Source organism: Manacus candei, unplaced genomic scaffold (assembly GCF_025592945.1).
Source record: "Manacus candei isolate 608988 ecotype Guabito, Panama unplaced genomic scaffold, ASM2559294v1 h1tg000158l, whole genome shotgun sequence".
Lineage (NCBI taxonomy): Eukaryota > Metazoa > Chordata > Aves > Passeriformes > Pipridae > Manacus > Manacus candei.
The window spans coordinates 79267-106888 of record NW_026138206.1 but is presented as its reverse complement, the minus strand read 5'-3'; the positions used below and the strand labels follow the sequence as shown (position 1 = coordinate 106888).

Genomic DNA, 27622 nt, shown 5'->3' with positions numbered 1-27622 from the left:
AGTTGTTCTTTTCCCTGGCATGCTGGTGCCAGAAAGATTTGGGGTGTGCCCACCAGCACAGTGAGACTCCTCGGGGTGGGTGGAGGCAAAAGCCAGGGCAGGGCAGCTCCCGTGGGACCCCCCTAACGGGGTCCCCATCCCTGTGCCCGGGGAGGCCGTGCCGGATCCGGCGGCAGCGCAGATCCCGGCTGGGCCGGCGGGGCTGGGCCCTTCCTGCGGCAGGAACCTCCCGAGGAGCCGTTTCCTCGTCGGGCAGCGGCGGGTCCCCTCCGCCATCGTCCCTTCCCGCCCGCCCAAGGGGAGGAAACGGGCTGGGCCCCACCACCAGCCCTGTCCCGGGCCGGGGGGCTGGGCACCCAACCCCGCCGTGGGGCCCGGCCCCGTCTCTCGTCGAGGCGGCAGCAGGAAACCGAGGGCGAGTCGAGACGAGCCCGGCGCGGGCACGAGCGGGACCCGCGGCCGCGCGCCCGCCCAACCCCAGCGCCGGCGGCAGGTGAGGTTTGGGGGGCTCGGTGGCTTTGGGGGCCCAGGGACTTGGGGCTCGGTGGCTTGGGGGGTTTGGGGATGGGGACGAGGACGGTGGCGGTGACCCCGGGGCTGTTCCCACGGGTTTGGGTGGTTTGTGGAACAACCTCGTCGGGCTGAGAGGCTCAGTGGGGACCCCGAGGTTGCTGAGCTGGGGGGTCCTCACACACCCAAAGAGGGGTTGGGTGCTGGGTCACCCCTTCCCTGCCCCGTGTCCCGCAGGCGGAGGTGCAGGGAAGGCCATGGAGGCGGCGGTGCCGGCGGAGGAGTCGCTGGTGCTGGTGGAGTACGGCTTCGAGTACCGCGCCAAGGACGGCACCTTGGTCTCCATCAAACCCAACGAGCGCTACATCCTCCTCAAGCGCACCAACCCCCACTGGTGGCACGTCCGGCGGAGCGGGGACGCCCGGCCCTTCTACATCCCGGCCCAGTACGTCAAGGAGCTGCCCCCCATCGCCTCCCCAGCCCCACTCGACCCCCCGCCGTCGGGACATGTCGCGACAGAGCCGGTCCCGCTCGTCCCCCAGCACCCGCCAGCCTACGAGTACCGGTTCGTCAGTGCCACCGAGCCGGGGGAGCCATCGGGGGGGTGCCCCGTGCCCCGGGGGGACTCAGCGCCAAGGAAGGACTCGGTGCCCAGGAGGGACTCGGTGCCCAGGAGGGACTCACTGCCCAGGAGGGACTCGGTGCTCCAGAGGGATTCCCCACCGTCACTCAGCTCTTTTCGGGTCCCCTCGGGGCTGACCCCCAACCCTGCCGAGCCCGTGAGACCTTCGCACTCCCTGGATGACCTGGCGCGAGTGACACGGGCACAGCGCGGTGCCACCACCACGGAGGCTCGCGGGGACTCCCCAGGACACGCTCGCCCGCTCGGGAAGAGCCGCTCCGAGACGCTCTGCGCCCCCGGCAAGGACAGGGATGTGGCCAGGAGGTGGCCTGGGGCCGGCCCTGCGCCTCAGGTACGGAGACATCCCCAAAAGCTGCGCGGGGGGGGACTTTGAGCGTGTGGGCAGGCAGGACACCTGAGTCCCTCTGCTGATTCAGTGCCCCACTGCGACCCTGTGACCCCCGGCACAGGGTGGGGTGGCACCCCGGCACCGCAGGCACTGCCAGGCCCCCCCGTGTCCTCCCATCGAGCTGACCCTGTGGGGCAAACCTACAGGTGAGCTCCCCACAGAGGTTTGCCAACATTAACCAACTAGGGGGAGGGATGAGCACGGGGCACCACCCCCTGCACCCCCTCCCCGCACCCCCCCCGAACACCTTCCCCCCTCAGCCCCCCATTCCGTGCCTCAGTTTCCCCACCCTCATGGCCCCCCCGGGCTCTCCCAGTCCCCCTGCTCTGCAGAGCTCCGTAGTCCCTGGGTGGGGGTCTCGGTGCCACTCGGGGCGGGGTGTTGGGATGTCCCTCCCGGGTCCCGGCAGCGTTCCGGGGTGAGAGAAGGCAGAAAGGGGTTAACAGGGAAGCGCGGCAGCTCCTCCCTGCCGGGGCGGGGGCCTCACCTGGGCGCCTCACCTGGGCGCAGCACCCGGGCACCGAGGTGGGTGCTGGGTGCACCCCGGCACAGGCCAGCGCCCGACACCCCCAAACCCACGCCCACCTCACACCAGTAAGTAGCGAGGGGCCCTTCCCAGCGACCCCCGGGCTGCTGGGGGGCACCCAAAGGTGGGAATTCCCCCCTGGCTGCTCTCTTGCCACCGACATGGGCTGGGGCACACGGCTGGGACGGTGCCAGCAGAGAGGGGGTTCCATGGCCTTGTCCCCCACCCCAGCACCTCACTTTGGGGTCACCCCAGGCACCTGCAGCGCCCCAAGCCTGGGTGTCCCCCACTTGGAGGGGGTCTGGAGGGATTGTGCCACCTGGGAGGGGATGTTGCTTGAGGAAAGGGGGTGTTAGTGGTGGCAGGCTGTGTTTTACACCCCATTTTTACCCCCTTTTCACCCCATTTTCCTCACTGTGCCCTTTGCACTCCCAAAGCCACCAACCCCCCTCTGGTGGTGACCCAGTGGGGTCCCCAACCCCAGTGCCACCACCAGATCATTCCCCTTCCCTGCCCAAATCCAACTGGTGCCAAAACCGTGCAGTATCAGCCACGGTGGGACCGTGGTGGCCTTGGCCCTGCCACCATGTGCTCCCCCCACCCCACCCTGACTGCTGGGATGGGGGATCCCTGTGCTGGGGGGACGCAGCAGCCCTGGATCGGCTTCTGGTGGCACAGCACGACACCACGAGGGCCAACCTGAATTTGGGGGGGATCATCCCGGTGCAATTGCTGCTCGGGTGGCCTTGGCTTTGCCGGAGCGGGTGACGAGTGGGAGGGTGATGGGTGACAACAGCCCCCAGAACAGCCAATTCCGCCCCAGGCGTCTCTTCCGCTCCCCGAACCCCGGCAGGAAGCGCGGCGGGTGCAGGGCCTGGCTCGGGGTGCCCGTGGCGTTACCGGAGCCTCCCGGTGCCCCCACGGCTGCCTCCCACTCCAGTGCCCCCCACGCTGCACCCCCAGCCCGGTGCCCCCCGCGATGGGTGACCGGGAGTCAGGGGGTCCCCGGCGGGCCCGGAGCAGGGTGTCGAGGCTGCTGCACTTGGGGAAGGTAGGCAGCACCCACGGGTGCACACAGCGGGGGGCTGGGGGTGGTTTGGGGTCCTGCTCCTCCAAACTCCCTCTTGGGTTTCCCTGGCTGTTTAGGGGCACTGGCGGGTGCCACGATGCCCGTTCCAAAGCAGTGAGGGGCACCCAGCCCACCCCAGGGGAGAAAACCCCACCAGGAATGCACCCATGGGATAGAGGGAGGTGCTGGGGGGCTCTGTGCTGGGGATCCCCCATGGTCACCCCCATGTCCCCTGTCCCCAAGAGGGAGGGTGGCCCCCTGTGCTGGATTCCAGCCCTGCTCACCGTGGCAGGGGGGTCGTGGGGTGACGGGGGGAGGGCGAGGGGGTGTCATTGAGTCGCTGTCCCTCTCAGATCCAGGGTGTCCCCAGGGACACTGAGCCCACTGTCCCCCCACCCCGGGTGATGGGCAGGGCCAGGGTTGGGACCTTTGTCCCCGTGGCCGTTAGTGAGAGGCCCCGGCTGTAAAACTGGGGAGTTCAAAGGGTGCCAGGAGGGGTTTCCCCACTGGCAGCACCCACCTGGTCCCAGGGGACACATCCCCCCACCCTGAGCAGCCCTGTGGGTGGGGGTCAGCCAGGCCAGGCCAGTGCTGGGGCCTTTATTTTGGGATGTGGTGATGGGGCTGTAGGCTCAGCATCTGGCGCTGGGGGGGGAGACAGAGGCTGTGGGTGCTAGTGATGTGAGTGCTGGAAATGTCCAAGGGTGCAGGGGATGTGGGTGCTGGAAATGTCCAAGGGTGCAGGGGATGTGAGTGCTGGAAATGTCCAGGGGTGCAGATGATGTGGGTGCTGGAAATGTCCAGGGGTGCAGATGATGTGGGTGCTGGAAATGTCCAGGAGTGTGGGGGATGTGGGTGCTGGTGGTCTGGGTGCTGGTGTCAGTGATGTGGGTCCTAGAGGTGTCCTGGGGTGCTGGTTTTGAGGGTGCAGGTGCTCTGGGTGCTGGTGTTGGTGATGTGAGTGCTGGTGCTCTGGGTGCTGGTGTTGAGGGCGCTGGAGTGTGGGTGAGGGTGGGGTGGGTGTGAGTGTTGGGGTGCTGGTGTCAGGGAGGTGGATGTAGAGGCTGAGGGTGCACAGGATGAGCACATCGATGGTGTTGGGGTGGCAGATGTTGGTGCAGATGTTGCGGGTGTTTGTGGTTTGGGTGCCAGTGATGTGGGTGCTGATGTGGGTGCTGGATGCAGTGGGTGATGAGGGTGCCAGTGACATGGGTGCTGACGCAGGGGCTGTGTGCAGGTGACACAGGTACTGGTGATGTGGGTGCGGGTGATGCAGGTGTTGTTGGTGGCAGGTGATGTGGGTGCAGGTGATGCAGGTGGGTGCTGATGTGGGTGCTCACACAGTGGGTGATGAGGGTGCTGGCTATGAGGGTGCTGCCTGCAGCAGGTGACACGGGTACCGCCGACATGGGTGCTGGCACTGGGGACCATGATGTCTCCCCACGTGCTCGGTTTGGACTCCCATCCCCTCTGCCAGCGGGTGCTCCTCCCCGCTGTGGGTGCTGTGGGTGCCCCCTCCACCTCCCACAACCCACACCCCATCACTGGCACCTCGTGCCCCACTCAGTGGGGTGCCCAGGAGGGCGCCCCAGCAGCAAGAGCAGGATCCGTCTCCTTAACCCCCCCACCTGAGCACCACTGTGGGGACATCCCAGGAACGCCATCCCACCTGCAGCACCCAGTGACCCCCTCGTGTCCCCCCCAGGCACAAAAGGAGCCGGAGGAGCCGCCCGATCCCATCTACCTCAACATCCAGGAGCTGCGGGAAGAAGCCGCCGCTGCCAGCTCGGTGCCGGAGGAGCCCGGCGGGTCCGTGTCGGACTGGGAGACACACACGGACACGGAGAGTGGACATTTGTTTTATTATAACCCCACGACGGGAGAGACCACGTGGGATTGTCCCTTTGGGCAGGCGGCCGACGGAGTGAGTCCCGCCGCCTCTCCCGCCTCCTCGCTCGCACACAGCCCGGAGTTTCCCGAGTGGGAGCAGCACGTGGATGAAGGAAGCGGACAGGCTTTTTTCTATAATTCGGTAACAGGTGAGACGTCGTGGGACCCCCCCACTGCGGGAGACGCAGGCAGCCCCCAGGATATGTACCCTGGGGGGACGCGGTACAGCCCCACGGAGCAGAGGGTGAGCACCCAGCGGGGCACGGGGGTGGGATTGGGACTGGGGGGAGACAGGGATGGGGATGGAGATGGAAATGGGAATGGGGATGGAGATGGAGACAGAGGCGGAGATTTAGAAAGGGATGGGAGATGTGATGGAGATGAAGATGGAGACAGAGGTGGAGATGGAGACAGAGATGGGAGTGAAGATACAGATGAAGATGGGAATGGAGACAGGGATGGAGAAAGGGATGAGAATGGAGAGAGAAACATGGATGGGGTGGAGATGGAGACAAAGATGGAGATGAGTGAAGTTGGAGATGGAGACAGGGATGGCAATAGAGATGGAAATGGAAATGGGGATGGAGATGGGAATGGATATTGGGATTGATATGGAGCTGGAGAAGAGGATGGCAATCGAGATGGAAACAGGAATGGGAATGGAGATGGAGACAGAGATGGAAACAGAGATGGAGATGAAGACAGATGAAGATAGAGATGGGAATGGAGACAGGGATAGGGATGGGAGTTAAGATGGATATGTAGGTGGAGACGGGTGGGAATGGAGATGGAGATGGTGGAGGTGGGGCAGCCCCACCTGGGTCAGCCACATGGGGATACAGATGCTCTTGGTGGGGCATAAGATCCTGACCTGTCTCTTCTTTCCAGCCACCCACTCCAGAAACAGACTATCCCGACCTGTCTCCAGATGAGCTGGAGGGTTATCCCGAGGAGGATTACTCGCCCATGGGCTCCTACGACCAGGGGTCCACTCTCTGCCTGTCCCCAAGGCGCCCTGAGGAGCTGGGCTCACCCCCAGGCTGGTACGGGCACGGCCACCACGAGGGAGTCGTGTTCTACCCTGAGCACTTCTCTGACACGGTACGGGGACAGGGGTGGGGTGGGGAGAGGGGTAGGGATAGGGTTGGGGATGGGGATGAGGGCAGGGAAAGAGACAGGGAATGGAACAGGGATGGGAACAGGGATAGGAACTGGAATGGGGACAGGGATGGGATACAGACAGGGACAGGGGCAGGGACAAATATGGATATAAGGGTGTCTATCCAGGGGTGAGCATCCTCACAGGGCCTCAAACCAGTGTGTAGGATGAAGAGCAGCACCCACCTGGCAGGAGCACCTCAGGCATCACCTGATCCCTCCCTCCCTCCCTCCCTCTCTGCCCAGGTGCCATCAGGTGGCCGCCACCACCGTGCCAGCAGCGGCTCCAGCCAGGACAGCGGGCTCTTCGCCTGGCACGGCACCGTGTCACCGGCACTGGGCATCAAGGAGGAGAAGGTGAGAGCCCAGGGAGGGGCACCCAGCCCTCCTCCACCCCGGAGCCAGGCAGGGCAAGGGGCAAACCTGACACCCACCCACCATCCCCCTTTGCCTTCCAGTTCAAGAGCCTCGAAAAAGCCGGGGTGCTCAACCGGACCAAGACGGTGGACAGAGGGAAGCGGCTCCGGTGAGCACATCCTGGTGTCCCTCAGCACCCAGGGAGGGAGTCCAGGGGGACAGAGGGGACGGGGCTGTGCTGTCCCCCTGTGTGACCTCTCCCTCTCTGCTCTCCAGGAAGAACTGGAGCTCCTCCTGGACGGTGCTGGAGGGGGGGATCCTCACCTTCTTCAAGGACTCCAAGCACTCGGCTGCCGGTGGCTTGGTAAGAGCCCCTACGGCCTTGGGAGGGGGGCAGCTCCCACAGGATGGGACCAGCACCCACGGGACAGGGCCAGCACCCGTGGGATGGGGTCAGCACCCACAGGATGAGGGCAGTATCCATGGGACAGGCCAAGGACTGATGGGATAAAGACAGCACCTGTAGGAGAGAGGCAGGAACCCATGGGATGGGACCAGCTCTCCTAGGACAGGGCCAGCACCCACGGGATTGGGCCACCATCCATGGGACAGGGGAACATCCCACGGGATGGGGCCAGAACCTGCAGGATAGGGCCAGGCCCCACAAGATGAGGGCCAACACCCTGCACAAGAACCCCCCAGCACTGGGTCCCCCCACACTGGGGGGGGTGTGCTCACACCCCCAGCACACACACACTCCCCACGGGACCTGGGGGGAGCCAGTGTTGGAGCACCCTAAAACACACCCAGATCTGGTTTGAGAGAGCAGCAGGAAGCAGTGCCAGACCCAGCCCCCCGTGCCCAGCCCCCCTCTCCGTGCCCAGCCCGGATGCAGAAGCTGCCCTGGCTCTTGCAACACCCTGTGGTGACGGTGCCAGGAGAAGGACAGGGGACACATGGCTGGGGGTGACACGGTGCTGGCCCTACCTCTGGGGTGGGGCTTCACTGCGCTGTCTGGGGGATGCAAGGGGTCTGGGGTGAGGGGAAATATGGCCAAAGCACCCCAAAAACCAGTGTGTGGGGAAGGCCAGTGAGTCTGATGCTGTGAAAACCTCAGGGGACTGTCCCCTCCCTGCAGACAGTCACCCACTCTTTTCCTGCTGTGTCACCAAGAGGGACCCCAAAGGACAAGCCCCCGCCCCCGGGTCCCCTGGCAGGGCTGGGGATGTCCCCCAAGCTGTAGGTGACAGCCACAACCCCCACCCCACCGTGGCAGCTCTGAGCCCTGATCCTGAAGAAACCATGGGAGGGGACAGAGGGGACACCTGCCACCCCTGCCTTTCTGGAGGAGGGCAGCCCACACACCCCCCCAGCAGGACCCCGGTGCCCCTGTCCCCTCTGGGCAGGTGCCACCCTCAACCCCTTGTCCCCACAGCGGCAGCCCAGCACCCTGACCACCCCCGAGCACACGGTGGAGCTGCGTGGGGCTGTCCTGGCTTGGGCTGGCAGGGACAAGTCCAGCAAGAAGAACGTCCTGGAGGTGAGTGGGTGACAGTGGGGGGACACCAGTCACCCCCCAGAGTCCACACATGGCCTGCAAGACGATGCCAGGCCTGCCTGGTTCACCCCAGCAGTGGTGGCAGTGGGGACACCGGGTGACATCCAGGGGCAGGGAGCACAGGGACTGTGCTGTGGACACTGTCCTGTTCTGACATGGAGAGGTCACCCGGAGACATCCTGCCTCCCAGAGGGGTTTTTCCACTCAGGCTTTGCACAGGGGGGAGGTTTCAGCCGCTCCAGCCCGCCAGCAAACGGCAACATTTGGGGTCATCTCCATAACGAGTTGGGTGCTGTGCTCAGCCACAGCCTGGTTGCCAAATCCCGGCGGTCGTGGCAGCCCCGTGCCCTTGCCCTGACCTTTGCCCGTTGCTCCGTCAGCTGAGGACGCGGGAGGGCTCCGAGTTCCTCATCCAGCACGACTCGGAGCAGATCATCACCGCCTGGCACAGGGCCATCGCCGACAGCATCGGCCGGCGGGTGAGCAGGCGCCGGCCACCCCCCGCCCCACCACCCTGGGGACGGGCCCGGGGTCTCACAGTGACCCTTCCCTAGGGCTCCGACATCCCCGGAGAGGAGGACGCCGAGAGCGGGGCTGAGTTCGGCTCCCGGGAGAAGCTGGGGAGCGGCGAGGAGAGGAGGGCGGGTGAGCTCGGACGCCCTGGGACGGGCATCCGTGGGGTCTCCGGCTCCCCGGAGGTGGGACATGGCAGGAGCCCCCTCGGGACGGGGCTGAGCTGTGCCCTGTTCCCCCAGTGGCCGGGCAGGGGCCGGGCAGCGCCAGCGCCGAGAGCGACTCCAGCAGAGTTCGGAACAAACTCCGCAAGTTCCTGCAGAGGCGGCCGACGCTGCAGAGCCTGAGGGAGAGGGGCTACATCAAGGGTGGGTGTCGGGGTGGGGATGGACCGAGGGGGAGGGCTGGGATGGGCTGCTGGGATAAGGATGCATCAGGTGCCAGGATGGGGTGATGGGCTGGGGATACATCGAGGTGTTGGAGAGAGGCTGGATCCAGAGTGACTGCCGGGATGGGGTGCCAGGAGGGGCCTGCATCAAGAATGGGTGCCGAGAGGGGGCTACATCAAGGGTCAGTGTCAGAGTGGGCTGCATCAAAGGAGGGTGTTGGGATGGGGCTTGGATCAAGGGTGGGTGCTGAGATTGGGTGCTGGAATGAGGTGTCAGGATGGGGTAATGGGATGGGCTTGCATCAAAGGTGGGTGTCAGGATGGGGTGCTGGGAGGGGGCTGAATCACGAGTGGGTGTCGGGATGGGGATGGATCAAGGGTCCTGGGTGCTGGGATGGTGTGTCAGAATGCAGCTGGATCAAGGGTGGGTGTTGGCGTGGGGATACATCAAAGATGGATGCTGGGATGGGTGTCAGGATGGGACTGCACCAAGGGGGGATGTCAGGATGGAAACAAGTCAAAGATGGGTGCTGGGAACGGGTTCCAGGGTGGGTCTGAATCAAGGATGGGTGCTGGAATGGGGCTGAGTCCCCTCGGGATGTCCCCAAGTGGGAGGGGAGGTGGGGACAGCTGAGGATAGAACTGGGACAGTGGGTTGAGAGACCAAGCCCAACCCTGACCCGACATCTTGGTGATGGGCTTGGGCATGTCCCATCCCCTCCGGCCTCCCCGGTGGCACACCTGTATGGACATAGGACTCTTTGTGATGTGCCCAGCCCTGTCCCCCAGCTGCCACCCTCCCAGTGTCCCCTGGCCGTGCTCATGTCCCCGTTGTTCCCCAGACCAGGTGTTTGGCTGCTCGCTGCTGGCGCTGTGCGAGCGGGAGCGGGGGACGGTGCCGCGCTTCGTCCTGCAGTGCATCCAGACCGTGGAGAGGAGAGGTACCACCCCGGGGACAGGGGTGGGCATGGGGACACCTAGGGGCACCAGGGTGGGGACAGCTCTGGGGACAGCCTGCGGGGTGTGGCTGGGGTTTCCCTGGAATCCTGGTGCTAGCTGTGGGACCGGCCATACCATCGCTGTCACCATGTGCCACCCAGCTGTGGGGGACAGTGGGGACACGTGGGGACCCAGAGCTCCCTAGAGAGTGGCTGCTGTCCCATCCTAGTGTGGGTCATGGTTAACTGGAATCTTTCCCTCCTCTCCAATGCCAGGTCTGGACATCGATGGGCTATACCGGGTCAGTGGCAACCTGGCCACCATCCAGAAACTGCGCTACAAGGTGGAGCACGGTACGGTCACCTGCGGTGGCACCGGGGGAAAATGGGATATAACCCCCCTCCAGGGGCAGGGGGAGGGGGGCACAGGGACCCTGGGGCTCTGGACTCACCTGAGGTGCTGCCCCGGCCCCCAGACGAGCAGCTGGACCTGGATGATGGGCGCTGGGAGGACATCCACGTTGTCACCGGGGCGCTGAAGCTCTTCCTGAGGGAGCTGCCGGAGCCACTCGTGCCCTTCAGCCACTTCGACAAGTTCATCGCTGCCATCAGTGAGGGACAGGGATGGGGAGAGGGGGTGGGATGGGATGGGATGGCAAGGGAATAGGGTGGGGATGGAGTGGGATGGGGAGAGGGGTTGGGATGGGATGGGATGGGATGGGATGGGATGGGATGGGATGGGATGGGATGGGATGGGATGGGATGGGATGGCAAGGGAATAGGGTGGGGATGGAGTGGGGTGGGGAGAGGGGGTGGGATGGGATGGGATGGGGAGAGGGGGTGGGATGGGATGGGATGGGATGGCAAGGGAATAGGGTGGGGATGGGGCGGGATGGGGTGGGATGGGGCAGGATGGGAGGGTGAGATGGGGACAGGGATGGAGAGGGTACGGAATGGGGACAGGTATGGAATTGGATGGGACAGGGACAAGGATGGGGACAGGGGTGAGAATGAGATGGAGATGAGGATGGAAACAGGGGACAGGGATAGGGTTGGGATGGAGACAAGGACAGGAACAGGTATCGGGTTGGGGAAGGTGTGGGGACAAGGATGGGATCAGGGATGGAATGGAGATGGGATCGGGAAGGGAATAAGGATTGGAATGGAAATGGGCTGCACAAGGGAATGAGGATTGGAATGGGGACAGGGACAGAGGGATAGGATGGGATGGAAATGGGATGGGGGTGGAGACGGGAACTGGGACAGGCAAGGTGATGGAGATGGGGATGAGGATGGGGATGAAGATAGGGATGAGGAGGGGGGTGGGAATGGGGACAAGGATGGGGGTGGAGACAGGGATGGGGACAGATGCTCTGGCTGCTGGAGCCAGCACCCCACTGTGCCTTCCCCCAACCACAGAGATCCAGGACCTGGCCATGCGGGGCCGGTGCATCCGGGACCTGGTGCTCTCCCTCCCGCCCGCCCACCACGACACCATGAAGGTCCTTTTCCGCCACCTCTGCAGGTGACACCCCCTCGCTCCCCCAAACCCACCCTGGGAGCTGGGAGGGGGAACACAGCTCGGGGTCAGGGACAGGCCCCAGGTTTGGGGATGAGCCGGTGACACCCCCCCATCCCTGCAGGGTGATCGAGCACAGGGAGGAGAACAGGATGTCGGTGCAGAGCGTCGCCATCGTCTTCGGGCCCACCCTGCTGCGGCCGGCGAGCGAGGAGGGCAACATGGCCATGCACATGGTCTTCCAGAACCAGGTGGTGGAGCACATCCTCAACCACTACGGCTACATCTTCCCGGAGGGATAAACCCCCAGGACACACCCTCAGCAGTGGGGACTTGACGGAGCAGCTCCTCCAGGAAGGACTCAGACGTGTCACCGCAGACGATGGGAGGTGGCCGTGGCTCTACGAAGGACAGAATGGTGGCCCAGCTCAAGGGATGGGCACCCCCAGGGGTCCTCCTTGGCCACCCACTCCTACTGGGGCCGGATCCACCCCAGGGGGGTGTGGGGTTTGTGGGGCCCCCACTGGTCAATGGACTATGGAGCCCTGCGGTCCACAGCTTGTCGGGGCCAGCGGCATTCCCGGGATGAGAGGATGGAGGTGCCCAGGCTGGCAGTGCCTGCAGGGACATGGCACCAGCGGGAGGGAGGGCAGGGAGAAGCCAGGCTGTGCCATGGCCGGAGCCCACCGCCCGATTCCCGAATAAAGAGCCCGTTCAGCCGTCGGGGTCAGGTGGTGTTGGCAGGACATGGGGACATCCCAGGGACCTGGTGGCACTGCGGGCACATCAGTGGACCCTTGGGGACACCATGTGCCCTTTGTACCCTATGAGGACGAGGGAACCTGAGACTGAGGGCCACCAGGGTGACCTGGGACACCCTTCCCAAACGGAATCACCAAATCCCATGTCACCAGAAGTGTCACCACAGGCAGTGGGGACAGGTGATGAGAACCATCATGGGACGTGAGTTCCCATTACCCAGAGCCACCCACTTGGAGTGGGAACACTTTGGGTCATGATGGGGACGATTTGGGACACAACCAGGACCATGTGGGATGCAAAAGGGACAGCAAGAGACACGACTGAAGTGCTTTGGGACATGGCAGGGACACAAGGAGGATGGTTGAGGACACAGGGGTGACACTTGGGGACACAACAAGGACAGCTGAGCACATGGCAGGGGTTTGGGACATGGCAGGGGTGGCTGGAGCACAGAGGGAACACTTGGGGACACAGCAAGGGCACTTTGGGGTACGGTGGGGATATGTGGGGATGTAATGGGGACAACTGTTGGGTTGGAGCCGCTTTGGGATGCAGTGAGGCCACTGTGGGGACACGAGGGGATGATTCAGGGATGCAGTGTGGGAGGTTGGGACACTTTGAAACAGTAAGGGATGCACTAGGGACACTTTGAGACACTTTGGGATGCAGCAGGGGAACTTTTGGGACACTCTGGGATGCAGCAGGCACACTTTAGGAACTTTGGGAGCCTCACGGGACTCCCCGGGCCCCCTCGGGGCGGGCGGGGGCGGTGCCGGGGGCAGAGCCCGGCCGGTCCCCGCTCCCATCCCGATCCCACCCCGCTCCCTCTGTGCTCCCTCCCCGCTCCCATCCCGATCCCACCCCGTTCCCGGCCCCGCTCCGCGCCCCCCGCCCGGCTCCATCTTGTTCGCGGCCTCCGCGGAGCGGCTCCAGGTGCGGGGGGGGGCTGGGACGGACCGGGGGGGCCCGGGAGGGTCGCAGGGACCCGCCGAGGGAGGCGGAAGGGGGCCCAGGGGCGACCCCCCTCCCGGGACCCCCGGCCATCCCCCTGCTCCTCCCCCTAAGAGCCCTGGCGATATAGGGGACCCCTGGGGCTGACCCCCCCCATAGAGCCGTGCGGGACCCCCTTCCTCCCAGAGTTCCCATCACCCCCTCCCCCCCGCCTCTGGACCCCCGCAGTGACCCCCCAGGGCCAGGCGGGACCCCCCAGCCCCCTGCGCCCCCTCCCACCCCCAAATCGGGGCTGTGCGGGACCGGGAACCGCTTGGAACCACCAGCAGCGACCCCCCCAGATCCCGCCCTACAGCAGCGACCGCCGCCCAAGACCCTCACAGGACCCCCTGGACCCCACTGCAGCAAATCCCCCCCTCCCAGATCCTCACGTGAACCCCCCCAGCACCTCCCAACAGCTCAACCTCCACCCACCCCCCCGGACCCTTCCAGCAGCAACCGCCTCCCCCAGACCCTCACAGGGACCCCCCCGGACTCCCCCTGCAGCAAAGCCCCCTTCCCAGATCCTCGCAAGAACCCCCCAGGACCCCCAGAACAGCTCACACTTCCCCTCCCCAAACCCTCGCAGGGCCCCCCCCAGACCCTCCCAGCAGCAACCACCCGCCCCAGACCCTCACAGAGACCCTCCAGACCCCTGCAGCAGCAGCAGATCCCCCTCCCACATCCCCACAGGACCCCCCCGACTGCCACACCCCCCTCACAGGGCCCCCCAGACCTTCCTTTTCCCCTTGGTGCCACATCCCCCATCCCTGCTGCACAGGCAGGATCCCACTCCAGCCCAGCAAGGAACCCCCTCCCGGGGCTGGAAGGGGAACTGGGGAACCACCCCAGGGCTGGGGGGGAGCTGGTGACACCCCCAGGACCAGGCACCAGGGGGTTACAGCAAAAACCAGCTTTGGCAGCCAAAATCCCTCTTAAGGCTTTAATCTCATGAGAAAGTGGCGGGGGGGGGGGGGGGGGCAGTGCCACCGCGTGTGCCCCCCTGCTGTCCCCAGCCCTGGGTGGGGGGGCACGGGGACAAGTGCAAATTTAAGACAAATCCCTAAACCTGGCTTAAAATTCAGTGGGATTTAAGGGGTGGGGGGGAAGTGGGCGGGAGGACGCAGTGGGGAGAGGGGCTGGAGGGTTTGGGGAGCCCCCCCTGCCCCCCCCGTGTGGGGGCCCAGGCGCTGGCCAGGGTGTAAAGGTCGGTGCTGGCGGTGTTTGCACACGGAAGTGGCACCGTCCCCGTGTGTCCCCGTCCCGTCCCGGCGGGGCCTCCTCCCGGCTGGCACAGCAGGTAGGGAGGGCAGGGATCAGGGATGGAGCCCCCCCAGCCCGTGGCATGGGTAGGATGGGTGGTGGGGGTGTCCCCCACACAGGGTGGGCACCCGACAGGGACCCCAGGTGTGTCTGTGTGGGGACACGGGGTCCCCTGGGCCTGGCACAGCCAGTGTCCTGTGTCTGTGTGGGGACACAGGGTCCCCTGGGCCTGGCACAGCCAGTGTCCTGTGTCCATGGGCACACAGAGGCCCTGCTGCTGCAGTGGGGGCCCATTGGGATTGGGATCAGGGGGTCCCCATAGAGACGGGGCTCTGGAGGTCCCCATGGCCCCATAGGAATAGGAATAGAGGGGTCTCCTTAGAGACAGGATGCTGGGGGTCCTCACTGGGATCAGGATTGGGGGGGTCTCCTTAGTCCATGTGGCCCCATAGGGACAGGACTCTGCGGGTCCCCATGGCCTCATAGGGACAAGTCTCTGGAGGTTCCCATGATCCCATAGGAGTGAGACTCTGGGGGTCCCCATAGGGATCAGCCTCTGGGGTCTCCATGACCTCATAGGGAAGAGCTCCTGGGGTCTTCATAGGGGTCAGGCTCTGGGGGTCCCCATTGCCCATAGGGACTGGGCTCTTGGGGTCCCCATAGCCCCAGAGGGGTGGGGCTCTGGGGGGTCCCCATAAGGACACTCTCTGGGGGTCCCCACAGCCCCCCATAGCCCAGGCCTTGCTCTCCTGACCCCAGTCCCTGCCCCATGTCCCCATGGCCATGGTGATGGGATGGGGGCAGTCCCCCACATCCCGTGACCAAATCTTGCTCCACCCCACACCCAGCGTCACCCCAGCCCCCCCAGGTGACACTGCCTCTGGAAGGACCCCAGGATCCATCAGGGAGTGACACCAGGTCCTAACCGGGCATTTTGGGGTGCAGGGAAGGACAGGAGAACATCCATGGGGTTCCAACCCTCCCTGTCACCCCTGTCACCGCAGACCTCGCCGTGCTGGGATGGCCCCGGATGCCTGAGCCCCCCTGGCCCCTCCCCAGCCATGGAGACCGTGGTCATCGTGGCCATCGGGGTGCTGGCCACCATCTTCCTGGCGTCCTTCGTGGCACTGGTGGTGGTGTGCAGGCAGAGGTACTGCCACCCCAAGGACCTGCGCCACCACTACGACACCAAGTGAGTGACAGCGCCAGGGAGGGACCTCAGCGGGCCCCACGGGCTGGGGACAGGGGCTGGGGATACATCCAGCAACATCAAGGGGACAGTGTCAGGGACAGGTCATCGGGGGATGATGGAGGGGACGTGTCCTCTGTCACGGGGGGGAGGGACGATGCAGGAGACGTGTCCGGCATCACCATGGGGACAATGACATCCCCTGTCATTGTGGGGATGAAGCTGAGGACACATCCAGCATCATCAGGGGGACAACGAAGGGGACATGGCCAGCATCATCAAAGGGATAAAGCTGGGGACACGTCCATAATCATCAGGAGCACAAAGCTGGGAACGTGTTCACTGTCATTACAGGGATGATGAGGAGGAGGTGCACAGCATCAGCAGGGGGACAAAGATGGGGACATGTTCACCATCATCAGCGGGGCAAAGATGGGGACACGTCCACTGTCATCAGGGGGACAGTGCAGGGGACGTGTCCAGCATCATCAGAGGGAAGAAGTTTGGGACTTGTTCACCATTATCAGGGGGATGAAGCTGGGGACATGTCCAGCATCATCAGGGCCATGGGGCAGCCCGAGGAGGTGGCCTTGTCCCCATGGATGTCCCCCATGTCCCCAACAGACCCATCGTGGACCTGATGGGGACCTCGGAGACGCCGTCGGAGCCCTCGGAGCTGGAGCTGGACGACGTGGTCATCACCAACCCCCACATCGAGGCCATCCTGGAGAATGAGGACTGGGTCGAGGACGCCTCGTGAGTGTGTGTCCCCTGTGTCCCCCCAGTACCAGGGACCCCTGTGCAGTGCCAACCCCCCACCTTGGGATGCAGGTGGCAGCTTTGGGGGTCACCAAGGCATGGGGATGGTCCTCAAGGTGGTCTCAGGGTGGGAATGTCCCCACGGGTCTGGGGGACACGGGGTGTGGGGCTGGTGGGAGAGAGGGGACAAGGATGGAGCAGGGGGACACACACACCTGGGTTCACACCCTCCTCCCTCTCCACAGGGGTCTGGTGTCCCACTGCATCGCCATCCTGAAGGTGAGACAGGGCGATGGTGGCACTGGTGGTACTGGTGGTGGTGGTGGGTGGCACTGGAGGTACCAGTGACACTGCTGCTGATGGTGGCACCAGTGGCAGTGGTGACAACAGAAGCACTGGTGGTGATGGTGGCACTGGTGGCAGTGTGGCAGTGGGGGTACCAGTGACACTGAGGGTGATGGTGACACCAGTGGCACTGGTGGTGATGGTGGCAATGGTGGGTGGCACTGGTGGTACCGGTGGAACTGGTGGCCAAGGTGACACTGGTGCCAGTGGTGAGTGGCACTGGTGGCAGTGGTGGTGCTGGTGGTTGGCACTGATGGTACCGGTGGCAGTGGTGGCAATGGTGACCCTGCTGTCCCCAGATCTGTCACACGCTGACAGAGAAGCTGGTGGCCATGACCATGGGCTCGGGTGGCCGCGTGAAGTCCCCTGCCAGCCTGGGTGACATCATCGTGGTGGCCAAGCGCATCAGCCCCAGGTGATGGGGGGCTCTGGGGGGTCCCAGGGTTCTGGGGGTCCCTGGGGTTTTGGGAGGTGAGGGTCCAGGGGCTCGAGGGGGAGACCCCAGTGCTCTGGAGGGTCTGCAGGGATTTGGGAGGGGGAGATTCAGGGGCTCTGGAGGGGTCCCTGGGGCTCAGGGGGTGTCCCAGGGCTCTGGAGAGGGGCATTACGGGTTTCCCAGGGCTATGAGAGGAGGTCCTGGAGCTCAGGAGGGTCCTGGGTCTCCAGAGGCAGTCCTGGGGCTCTGGGGGGGACCCTAGGACTCTGGAGAGGCTGTCCCTGGACTCGGGGGTTATTCGGGGGGCTCTGGGGGGAAGTCCTGGGGGTCGGGAGGGTCCCAGGGCTCAAAGGGAGGTCCTGGGTCTCTGGGAGGGTTCCTGGGGCACAGGGCGGGACCCTGGGACTCTGGGGGTGTCCTTGGATTCTGGGTTACTTTTGGGGCTCTAGGGGTAAGTCCTGGGGGTCAGGAAGGTCCCAAGGCTCTGGGAGAGGTCCTGGGGCTCTGGGAAGGGGTCCTGGGGCTCAAGGGTTGTTTTGAGACTCTGGGAGGAGGTCCTGGGGGTCAGGAGGGTCTCGGGGCTCTGGAATGTTCCTGGGTCCCTGAGAGGGTTCCTGGGACTCTGAGGAGGGTCCCAGGTCTCCCAGGAGGCTCCAAGGTGGTTCCTGAGAATTGGGAAGGGTGTGGTGGATGGTGTCACCACAGTGTCCCCCGGGGTTAACGCCGTCCCCGCCGCAGGGTGGACGACGTGGTGAGATCCATGTACCCACCGCTGGACCCCAAACTGCTGGACGCCAGGTGACACCAGCAGGAGGGGCGGGGGCATTCCTGGGGCTGGGGAGACACCCTGGGTGGTAACACAGATCAGTTCCACCCCATGCCACACCACTGGGGACACCCACAGATGACCCAGCAGGACGGGAAGGGCCCTTGGTATGAGCCCATGGTGCAGGGCACAGAATACGCTGAGCTGGGAGGGACCCACAAGAATCATCAAATCCAACCCCTGGCCCTGCACAGACACCCCAACAATCCCCCCCTGTCCCTCAGAGCATTGTCCAAACCCTCCTGGAGCTCTGGCAGCCTTGGGGCTGTGCCCACTGCCCTGGGGAGCCTGGGCAGTGCCCAACCACCCTCTGGGGGAAGAACCTTTCCCTGAGATCCAACCTGACCCTCTACAAAGCCCCTCAGAACCTTCCCTGGCACTTCAGGCCGTTCCCACAGGTTCTCCCACGGGTCACCAGAGATGGGCAAACTGAGGCTGGGGCCACGCACTGGGTGACGAAGCCACCACGGGGCAGAGAGGTGGCCAGGGAGGTGACATGAGAGGTTGATAGAGGTGACCAGGGAGGTGACCAGGGAGGTGACAAGAAAGGTGAAGGTGAGGGTGGCGACTAGGGAGGTGACAGAGCTGATGAGGGAGGTGACAGAAGTGACCAGGGAGGCGACGGAGGTGACCAGGGAGGTGACACGAGAGGTTGACAGAGGTGATGAGGGAGGTGGCCAGGGAGGTGACAAGAAAGGTGACCAGGAATGTGAGGGTGGTGACCCAGCGAGGTGACCAGGGAGGCAACAGAGGTGAGTAGGGAGGTTGACAGAGGTGATGAGGGAGGTGACAGAAGTGACCAAGGAGGTGACAGAAGCGACCAAGGAGGTCATCAGGGAGGTGACCAGGGAGGTGACGGAGGTGACCGGGAAGGTGACGGGGGTCACCAGGGCGGTGACCGGGCAGGTGACCATCCCCGTGTCCCCCGCAGGGCCGCGGCGCTGCTGCTGTCCGTGAGCCACCTGGTGCTGGTGACACGCAGCGCCTGCCGCCAGCCCAGCGCCCGCACCTGGGTCGAGCGGTCGCTGGCGGCGGCCGAGGAGCACATGGCCGTGCTGCGCCAGGCTGCCATGGCCACCGAGACCGAGCGGCCCCCCGGCCCCCCCGAGCACGGCCGGCAGGAGCAGTCGGCCATCTGAGACCCCCCGCCCCCAATAAAGGACCTGTGCAACCCCCCCAGTGAGGGGGGATCTGGGCATGGGCCGGTGATGTGTCTGGAGGGGCGGGGGGGTGTCTGGGAGGGGTTGGGGGGGAGGTTGGGGGTGTGGAGGGGGGTTTAGAGGGGATTTGGGGAGTTGAGATGGTCAGAGGTGGTTTGGGGGGAGGTTTGAAGGGAGACATGGGGAGTTTAGGGAAGGTTTGGGAGGGCTTGGGAGGGAGTGTGGAGAGGGTTTGGGGGGAGGTTGGGCGTGTGGAGGGGGTCTGGGGGGGAAGTTGGGGGGGAGGTTGGGGGTGCGGAGGGGGCCTGGGTTTAGAGGGGATTTGGGAGGGGTGAGATAGTTTGAGGTGGTTTGGGGGGAGGTTTGAAGGGAGCATGGGGAGTTTAGGGAAGGTTTGGGAGGGAGTGTGGAGGGGGTTTGGGGGGGAGGTTGGGGGTGTAGAGGGGACTTGGGGGAGAGGTTGGGGGTGTGGAGGGGGGTTGGGGGGTTTAGAGGGGATTTGGGGGGGGTTGAGGTAGTTGGAGGTGGTTTGCGGGGAGGTTTGAAGGGGGACATTGGGAGTTTAGGGGAGGTTTGAGAGGGCTTGGAAAGGAGTGTGGAGGGGGTTTGGGGGGGCTGCAGGGGGGTTTGCAGGGGATTTGGGGGGTTTGAGGGGGAGGGAGAGTTTGGGAGGCTTTGTGGAGGGGGATTCAGAGGGGATTTGGGTTGGGATGGTTGGTTGGTTTGGGACGGTTGGAGGTGGTTTGGGGAGTTTCAGGGGCCTTTGCAGGAGCCTTGAGGGGGGCTGAAGGGGGGCGGGAGTTTAAGGAAGGTTTGGGAGGGGGTTGGAAGGGAGTGCGGAGGGGGGTTGGGGGGTGTAGAGGAGATTTGGGGGGCCAAGAAGGTTAGAGGTAGTTTGGGGAAGGTTTTTAGGGGGGTTGCAGGTGCATTTGAAGGGGGACATTGGGAGTTTAGGGAGGGTTTGGGAGGGCTTGTAATGGAGTGTGGAGGGGGGATTGGGTGGTTGGAGGGGTTTTTTTCCGGGGATTTGGGGGTTGGAGAGGGAGGGAGAGTTTGGGAAGGTGTATGGAGGGGGTCTTAGAGGGACTTTGGGGAGAGTGGAATGGCTGGAGGGGGTTGTGGAGGATTTGGGGGAGTTGTGGGGGCTGAGGGAAGTTTGAGGGGTTTAGGAAGGATTTGGGGGGGGCCGTGGGAGTGCTGCCAGCCCCAGGAGTGAGCCCCGGAGGTGCCTTCAGGGCTCAGCAGCAGCGAGGGGTGAGACCCCATGCCCTGGGCTGGGGGTCCTTACCCTGGACAGGGGGGTCTGTGCCCTGGGCAGAGAGGGTCCATGCCCCAGGAGGGGGCTCTGCGTCCGGACAGAGGGGCCCCGGGCAGAGGGGTCTGTCCCGAGCAGGGTGGGGGCTGTGCCCCAGACAGGGGTTCCCGTCCCCGGCAGGGGGGGGCCGGTCTCAGGGGGCTCAGGGCCGCGGGCAGAGGAGTCTGTGCCCCCTCACAGAGGGGTCCCTGCCCCAGACAGGGGGGCCGGTTCGGGGGGCTCAGTACAACGGGCGGAGAGGTTTGTGCCCCAGGAGGGGGATCTGGGCTCGGGGGGCTCGGGACCGCGGGCAGAGGGGCCTGTGCTGCGGAGAGGGGTCCCGGTTCGGGGGGCTCAGCACCGCGGGCAGAGGGGCCTGTGTGCTCGCGCAGAAGGGTCTGTGCCCCGCACAGGGTCGGTCTCGGCGGTCCAGCCCCCACTCCCGGGCCGAGGCCGCCCCAACTCATGGCACGAAATGCCCGGGCAGGAGGGGGGGGGCTGCGGTCACGTGATCGCGGCGTCACATGACAGGGGTGAGGGTCAGCGTGAGGAGGCCGCTCTGCCCCGCCCCCTCGCTCGAGTTGGCCAATGGAAGCGGGGCGGACGAGTACGGTGACCAATGAGGGGCGAGGGGCGGGGCTTGGTGCCAGCGGGGGGTGGGGCTTGCGGCCGGGACCGGGAGCGGGTACGGGCGGGGGGACTGGGAGCGCTGGGAGGTACTGGGGGGCACTGGGAGGTGCTGGGAGCAGTGGGAGGAACTGGAGGTCTCGGGGGACACTGAGAGGCACTGGGAGAACTGGGAGGAACTGGGAGGTACTGGGGCGGCACTGGGGGTCGCGGGGGCACTGGGAGGTGCTGGGAGAACTGGAAGGAGCTGGGATCGCTGGGATGTACTGGGAGGAACTAGGATCAGCGAGAGGCACTGGGGATCAGGGGGGCAGCTGGGAGGCACTGGGAGTCTCGAGGGGCACTGGGAATCTCGGGGGGCACTGGGAGGAACTGGGAGCACCCAGAGGTACTGGGAGTCACGGAGTCAGTGGGGAGGCGCTGGCAGGCACTGAAAGGTACTGCGAGGAACTGGGAGTCACGGGAGCCACTGGGAGGTGCCGGGATCCCTGGGAGGTTCTGGGGATACTGGGAGGTTCCTAAGAGTCACGGGGGCCACTGGGAGGTACTGGCGGGGCTGGGAACGTTGGGAGCCGCTGGAAGTCACGGGAGACTGGGATTCCCCGGGAGTGATGCGGGGGAGGGGAGCGCTGGGAGTCCCGGGGGAGCGCTGGGAGGTACTGGGAGCACTGGGAGTCCCTTGGGGCACTGGGAGTCCCTTGGGGCACTGGGAGTCACGGGGTGCTCTGGGAGTCATGGGGGGGCACTGGGAGTCATGGGGGGGCACTGGGAGCACTGGTCCGGTGCAGTGGGGGGTTGGGGACAGCCCAGCCCTGCCCTGGGGGGTCCAGCGGTGGGGGGAAGGTCGTGCAGTGACACCCAGGGGCCCCCACTGAGTGGGAGGCATCACCCCTCCACCGTGGGGCTCAGGCATCCCCCCGTGACACACCTTGGGGGGGGGAAGGGGTGTGACCGCGCGGGGAAAGGGAAGTGAAAGTGATAGTGGAAGTGGGAAGGGGGGGTGGGGCAGCGGGGGGGCCCATCCTGCACCGCAGGAAGATGTTATCGGGGTGCTGCCGCCGCGGTTGGGGTGCCAGACACCGCAGTGCCCCCCCCGCTGGCTGTGGGGGCCCCCCAGCACCCCGAGGTGCTCCCCCGGCACCCCGAGGTGCTCCCCCAGCACCCCGAGGTGTCCCCCGGGGTGGGGGCTCTGGGGGAGGTGGCAGGGCTGAGGCTTTCCTGACACGTGGCTGAAAGAAGAAATGAGAGTTTGGGGGGCAGAGCCACTCCCCCTTCCCTGCTCGGTGAGAGGGGAAACTGAGTCCAGGAGGTTGTGGGGGGTCCCACAGGTGCCCCCGGAGCCATGAGGACCCTCGTGCTGCTGTGGGTGGCCCTGGCCGGAGTGGGGGCCCAGCTGCCATGTCCTGAGGGGGGGCCATGCCCCGTCACCCCGGTGAGTGTGCAGGGTTTGGGGGGAAGCACAGGGGGGTCCCCAGCAGGGGATAACCCCCCCGTGCCCCCTCCCCAGGCCCTGCCTGCCCGCAGCGCAGTGGGATGCCAGGATGGCTCATCCTGCCCTGCCAGCACCAGCTGCTCCCTGCCCGAGGTGAGACCCCCCCTCCACCAGTGCCTATTTTCCCCTCTCCCTGACATTTTTGGGGATTCCCTGACCCCCTTGTGTCCCCCCAGAGTGTCCCCTGTGCAGGGGGCCAGCGCTGCTGTCCCCAAGGGTCCCACTGCGGCGCTGACGGGGAGTCCTGCATCCCAGACCCAGGTATGGGGGGCCACGGGGGGATGGGGGGCCACAGGAGGGGACAGGAGGGACATGGGGTTCCCCACCGTGTCCCTGCAGCCTCCCGTGCTGTGCCCTGTCCCGACGGAACGTCCGAGTGTCCCGATGACGCCACGTGCTGTGTGACGGCCAGCGGCGCCTGGGGGTGCTGCCCCATGCCCCAGGTACGGCTGGGGGGGACATGGGGACACTCTGGGGGAGGACATGTGAGGCCACCGCCGTGACGAGTGTCCCTGGTGCCCGCAGGCCTCGTGCTGTGCAGACAAGGTGCACTGCTGTCCCCACGCCACCACCTGTGACCTGGCCCGCGGGCGCTGCCTGTCCCCCAGCGGTGACAGGGACGTCCCCCTGAGCACGGCCTTCCCCGCCTGGAAGCGCCAGCCCCCCGCCCCAGGTAAGGGGTGTCCCCCTCTCTGGGTGCCCTCGCTGTCCCCGTGGAGGGTACCCAGGGGTGGGGATGGGGTTTGGTGACACGGTGTGCCCCCCCTGCAGTGGAGCTGCGCCAGGTGCTGTGTCCCGGGGGCCGCTCGGCGTGTCCCGACGGAGCGACCTGCTGCCAGCTGTCCCCATCCGAGTACGGCTGCTGTCCCCTGCAGAACGTGAGTGCTGGCACCGCCCTGGGCTGTACCCCATGATGGGCAGCCTGTGCCAAACCTCCTGTGCCGGGTACCCCAAACCAGGCACCCCTCACTGGGCACCCCAAAACAAGCACCCCAATTCTGAGCACACTCAGCTTAGCACCCCAAACCAGGCAGTCTGGGCTGGGCACCCCATGCTGGGCAGCCTGTGCCAAACACCCCGTGCCAGGCACCCCAAATGAAGAACTGGTCACATAGGCATCCCAAACTGGGTGCCCCAAACTAAGCACCCTGTGCTGGGCACCCCACACTGGGCAGCCTGTAACAAACACCCCAAACCAGGCACCCCAAAATAAGGACCCCTCACCAGGCAGCCTGTGCCTGGCACTCCAAACCAGGCACCCCAAACCAGGCACCCAACACCCACCAGTCACCTCATCCCAGGCCAGACAAGTATCCCATGCCAGATACCCTAATTCCAGGCACTCCCACTCTGATCACCCCGTGCCCAGCACCCTGTACTGGCCCCCCCATGCCAGCTGCCCACATTGGGCACCCTGTGCTGTCAGCCCATACTGAGCACCCCATGTTGGGCACCCTGTTCTGAGCACCCCGTGCCATGTCCCCCATACCTGGCACCCTGTGCTGAGCACCCCACACCAGCCACCCCATGCTGAGCACCCCAGTCTGGGCACATGTATTGGGCACCCCACTCCAGGCACCTCGTGCCACGTCCCCCATATTGGGCACCCTCTGTACCATGCCCCCCATGCCATGCCCCCCCCAGCAGGCCCCCTGTCCCCAGTGTCCCTGTCAGCCCTGTTCTCTCCCCCCAGGCCGTGTGCTGCAGTGACAGGCAGCACTGCTGTCCCCAGGGCACCACCTGTGACCTGACCCGCTCCACCTGCACCTCCTCAGGGGGCTCCACGCCCCTGGCAGCACTGCCCTCAGGTGAGACACCCCCCTCCCGAGGGCACCCTGTGCTGTCCTGGGGAGGGGACACCGGCTCTGAGTGTGCCCCTGTCCCCTGTCCCCAGCTGGTGAGGTCAAGTGTGATGAGGAGACGAGCTGCCCCGATGGGAACACGTGCTGCAGGCTCAGCTCGGGGGCCTGGGGGTGCTGCCCCCTCGAGCAGGTACAGAGGGTGGGGTTCTCCTGTGCCCCCCGGGACAGGCAGATGTCCCCTGTCCCCTGGGTAGGATGAGGAGAGATGTCCCCTGTTCCCCCTGGAGGGACAAGGTGAGGGTTCCTTTTGCCCCCTGGGACAGGCAGATGTCCCCTGGGTATGATGAGGAGAGATGTCCCCTGTTCCCCTTGGAGGGACAAGGGTGGGGGGTTCCCTGTGCCCCCTGGGACAGGCAGATCCTGTCCCCTGGGTGGGATGAGGGCAGATGCCCCCTGTACCTTGGGTGGGATGAGAGCAGATGTCCCCTGTCCCCCTGGAAGGGACAAGGGTGGGAATCCCTTCTACACCCCCCAGGACAAGGTTAGATGTCCCCTGTTTCCCCTGGAGGGACAGGGTGGGGTCCCCTGCACCCCCTGGGTGAAGCAGATGTCCCCTGTCCCCTGGGTGGGATGAGGGCAGACGTCCCCTGGAAGGACACAGAGGGCTCCCCTCACCAGTGTCCCAAGGGGGTGGTGGTGACACCAGTCCCTTTGACACCCCCCAGTCAGCCCCCCTGTGCTAACTGGGGCCAGTTTGGGGCTCCAGGGGCAGGAGGTGACAAAGGGACATGAACCCCCGGGATGCTCAGGGACCTTCCCGTGTCCCGCTGAGGGGGAGGGGGCTCAGGAGTGATGACGGGGTCCCCCATAGCTGGGTCAGGAGGGGACTGGGGACAGCAGGAACAGACAGGAGGGGGCACATTTGTCCCCTGGGGATCCATGGGGGGGTCCCCTGTGCTCATGCCCCCCCTTTTTGCCCCCCAGGCCGTCTGCTGCCCCGACCACGTGCACTGCTGCCCCCAGGGCTACACCTGCGACCCCGAGGGGGGCAGCTGCCTGCAGGGGGGGGGCACCCACCTGCCCTGGGTGAGGAAGACCCCGGCACTGCCCCGGGGGGCACAGGTGACATCGGGGAACGTCAAGTGTGACGAGGAGACGAGCTGCCCTGACGGGAGCACGTGCTGCCGGCTCAGCCTGGGCACCTGGGGCTGCTGCCCCCTCGAGAAGGTCCGGGGGGGCTCTTCCCACCCCCCATGTGGGGACAGGGACACATTGGGGTCTCCAGCGGGGTGGGGGGCCGGGGTGGTGTGCCCAGGGGGGTGGGGGGACCTGAGCTGTGCAGAGATCCCAGAGATGACCTTGGAGGGGGGGATGTGGCTGGAGCACATGGATGGGGGACATGGGGACATTCAGCAGGACACTGCCACTTCCTGTCCCCTCCCACAGATCCACCTCTACCCCGTGGGGTGGAGTGGGGCTCCCCTCTGCCCTGGTGGGACAAAGGCCAATGTTTCCTGTCCCTGCTGAGAGGGACAAGGCCAGATGTCCCTTTGGTCCTTGAAGGATGAGGGCAGATGTCCCCTGTCCCCTGGGTGGGGTGAGGACAGATGTCCACTGTCCCCCAGGAGTGATAGGAGTCTCCCACCCCCAACATCCCAGAGGAAGGAGGTGAAAGTGGGCCCCTTTGCTGGCCCTCCCCAGTCAGACCCTCTGTGCTAACTGGGACCAGTTTGGGGCTCCAGTGGCAGGAGGGGATCCAGGGACACAGAGCCACCAGGATGCTCAGGGACACAAGGGTGCTCAGGGACCTCCATGTGTCCCATGGAGAGGGACAAGCATCACGAGGGGGTCCCCATATCTGCCCCCCCCTCAAAGTGAGGACGAAGCCAGGCTGGTTCAGGGGGAACTGGGGACAACAGGAACAAACAGGAGGGGGCACATTTGTCCCCGGGGGTCCCCAGCATGAAGCTGGGAGGTGCCTGGGGGGGCTCCCCTGTGCTCAGCCCCCCCCTTTTTGCCCCCCAGGCCGTCTGCTGCCCCGACCACGTGCACTGCTGCCCCCAGGGCTACACCTGCGACCCCGAGGGGGGCAGCTGCCTGCAGGGGGGGGGCACCCACCTGCCCTGGGTGAGGAAGACCCCGGCGCTGCCCCGGGGGGCACAGGTGACATCAGGGAACGTCAAGTGTGACGAGGAGACGAGCTGCCCCGACGGGAGCACGTGCTGCCAGCTCAGCCTGGGCACCTGGGGCTGCTGCCCCCTCGAGCAGGTCCGGGGGGCGTCCCTGGAGTGTGGGGGTCCCGGGGGTGGGGTGGGGGTCCCAGGGCACGAGGTACTGGGGATGGAATGGGGGGGTTCAGACAGAGCATGACTTTGGGGCCAAGCAGAGCTGGGGGGAGCAGTGAATCCCACACTTTGTCACTGCCACATTTGTCACTGCACCCTCCTGCACGGGGGCTCTTTGGGCACCTTGGGGACAGGGTTTGGCACAATCCTGGGGCTCTGCTGGTACAGTGGGACACACAGAGTGGGGGGTGAGGATGGCACCCAGATGCCCAACTGCCTGGGTACCCAGACACCTGGATCCCCCAGACACCTGTGTCCCCTGGACACCTGTGTCCCCCACTGCTCCCAGCCTGTCCTGTGTCCCCCCCAGGCCGTCTGCTGTGGGGACCACAAGCACTGCTGCCCCCGGGGCTACACCTGCAACGTGGCCACCGAGAGCTGCGAGAAGCTGCTGGCGCCCACCCCGCTGCTTCCAGCACCTGCAGACCCCCGTGGGGCACCCTCCCCCCTGCGCTGGGCACCCCCCGTGCCCCCCGCCCCGCTGCGAGCCACCAGCACCCACCCAGGTGCCCCCGTGCCCTGCGGTGCCACCAGCTCCTGCCGCGGCGGGCAGCGGTGCTGCCGGGCCCGGGGGGGCTCCTGGGGGTGCTGCCCCTTCGCCCAGGTTAGTGGGGGGACACCAGGGTGGGGGTCTGGGTGGCATCACCCCCCTCCCCTCCTCACCCCGTTTGTCTCCGCAGGGCTCCTGCTGCTCCGACGGCCGCCGCTGCTGCCCCGCGGGGTCCCGCTGCACGGGGGGGGGCTGGGGGTGCAGCCCCCAGCGCTGGGACCTGCCCTCCCCCCCTGCCAGGGAGCTGCTCTGATGGACCCCCCCACCCCGAGTGCCTCCACCCCAATAAACGGTTTCTAGGAGGAACCCCACCCCTGGTGCTGGT

At 65.6% G+C, this 27622-nt stretch overlaps 3 protein-coding genes across 10 annotated transcripts; all 3 read left to right on the top strand.

The window, feature by feature from the left end:
* The first annotated feature begins 145 nt into the window (after positions 1–145).
* Positions 146–12213, top strand: ARHGAP27 (Rho GTPase activating protein 27). Its single transcript, XM_051772662.1, has 16 exons — positions 146–493; positions 748–1484; positions 4842–5270; positions 5915–6127; positions 6431–6541; positions 6643–6710; positions 6818–6905; positions 7977–8081; positions 8480–8578; positions 8654–8744; positions 8855–8980; positions 9843–9941; positions 10215–10292; positions 10415–10549; positions 11358–11463; positions 11582–12213. Exons 2-16 carry the CDS (start codon positions 768–770, stop codon positions 11757–11759), a joined length of 2643 nt encoding a protein of 880 aa, XP_051628622.1. The 5' UTR covers positions 146–493; positions 748–767; the 3' UTR covers positions 11760–12213.
* Positions 12214–13022: 809 nt separating this feature from the next.
* On the top strand, positions 13023–19222 carry TMEM98 (transmembrane protein 98). Of its 3 annotated transcripts, none has more exons than XM_051772671.1 (7): positions 13023–13152; positions 15477–15664; positions 16286–16417; positions 16666–16699; positions 17065–17180; positions 17940–17999; positions 18959–19222. In XM_051772671.1, exons 2-7 carry the CDS (start codon positions 15534–15536, stop codon positions 19164–19166), a joined length of 681 nt encoding a protein of 226 aa, XP_051628631.1. In that variant the 5' UTR covers positions 13023–13152; positions 15477–15533; the 3' UTR covers positions 19167–19222. The 3 variants fall into 3 exon arrangements, with proteins under 3 accessions (XP_051628631.1, XP_051628633.1, XP_051628632.1); XM_051772673.1 differs by lacking the exon at positions 13023–13152 and adding an exon at positions 14378–14509 and having other exon boundaries at positions 18959–19221; XM_051772672.1 differs by lacking the exon at positions 13023–13152 and adding an exon at positions 14403–14509 and having other exon boundaries at positions 15418–15664.
* Positions 19223–21132: 1910 nt separating this feature from the next.
* Positions 21133–27605, top strand: GRN (granulin precursor). 6 transcript variants are annotated; one of them, XM_051772670.1, is made up of 13 exons: positions 21133–21166; positions 22437–22540; positions 22616–22693; positions 22777–22861; positions 22940–23043; positions 23126–23273; positions 23372–23478; positions 24294–24408; positions 24495–24592; positions 25387–25524; positions 26566–26670; positions 27058–27351; positions 27428–27605. In XM_051772670.1, exons 2-13 carry the CDS (start codon positions 22451–22453, stop codon positions 27548–27550), a joined length of 1485 nt encoding a protein of 494 aa, XP_051628630.1. In that variant the 5' UTR covers positions 21133–21166; positions 22437–22450; the 3' UTR covers positions 27551–27605. The 6 variants fall into 6 exon arrangements, with proteins under 6 accessions (XP_051628630.1, XP_051628624.1, XP_051628629.1 ...); XM_051772664.1 differs by having other exon boundaries at positions 25387–25629; positions 26428–26670; XM_051772667.1 differs by having other exon boundaries at positions 21146–21197; positions 25387–25629; positions 26428–26670.
* Positions 27606–27622: the final 17 nt, after the last annotated feature.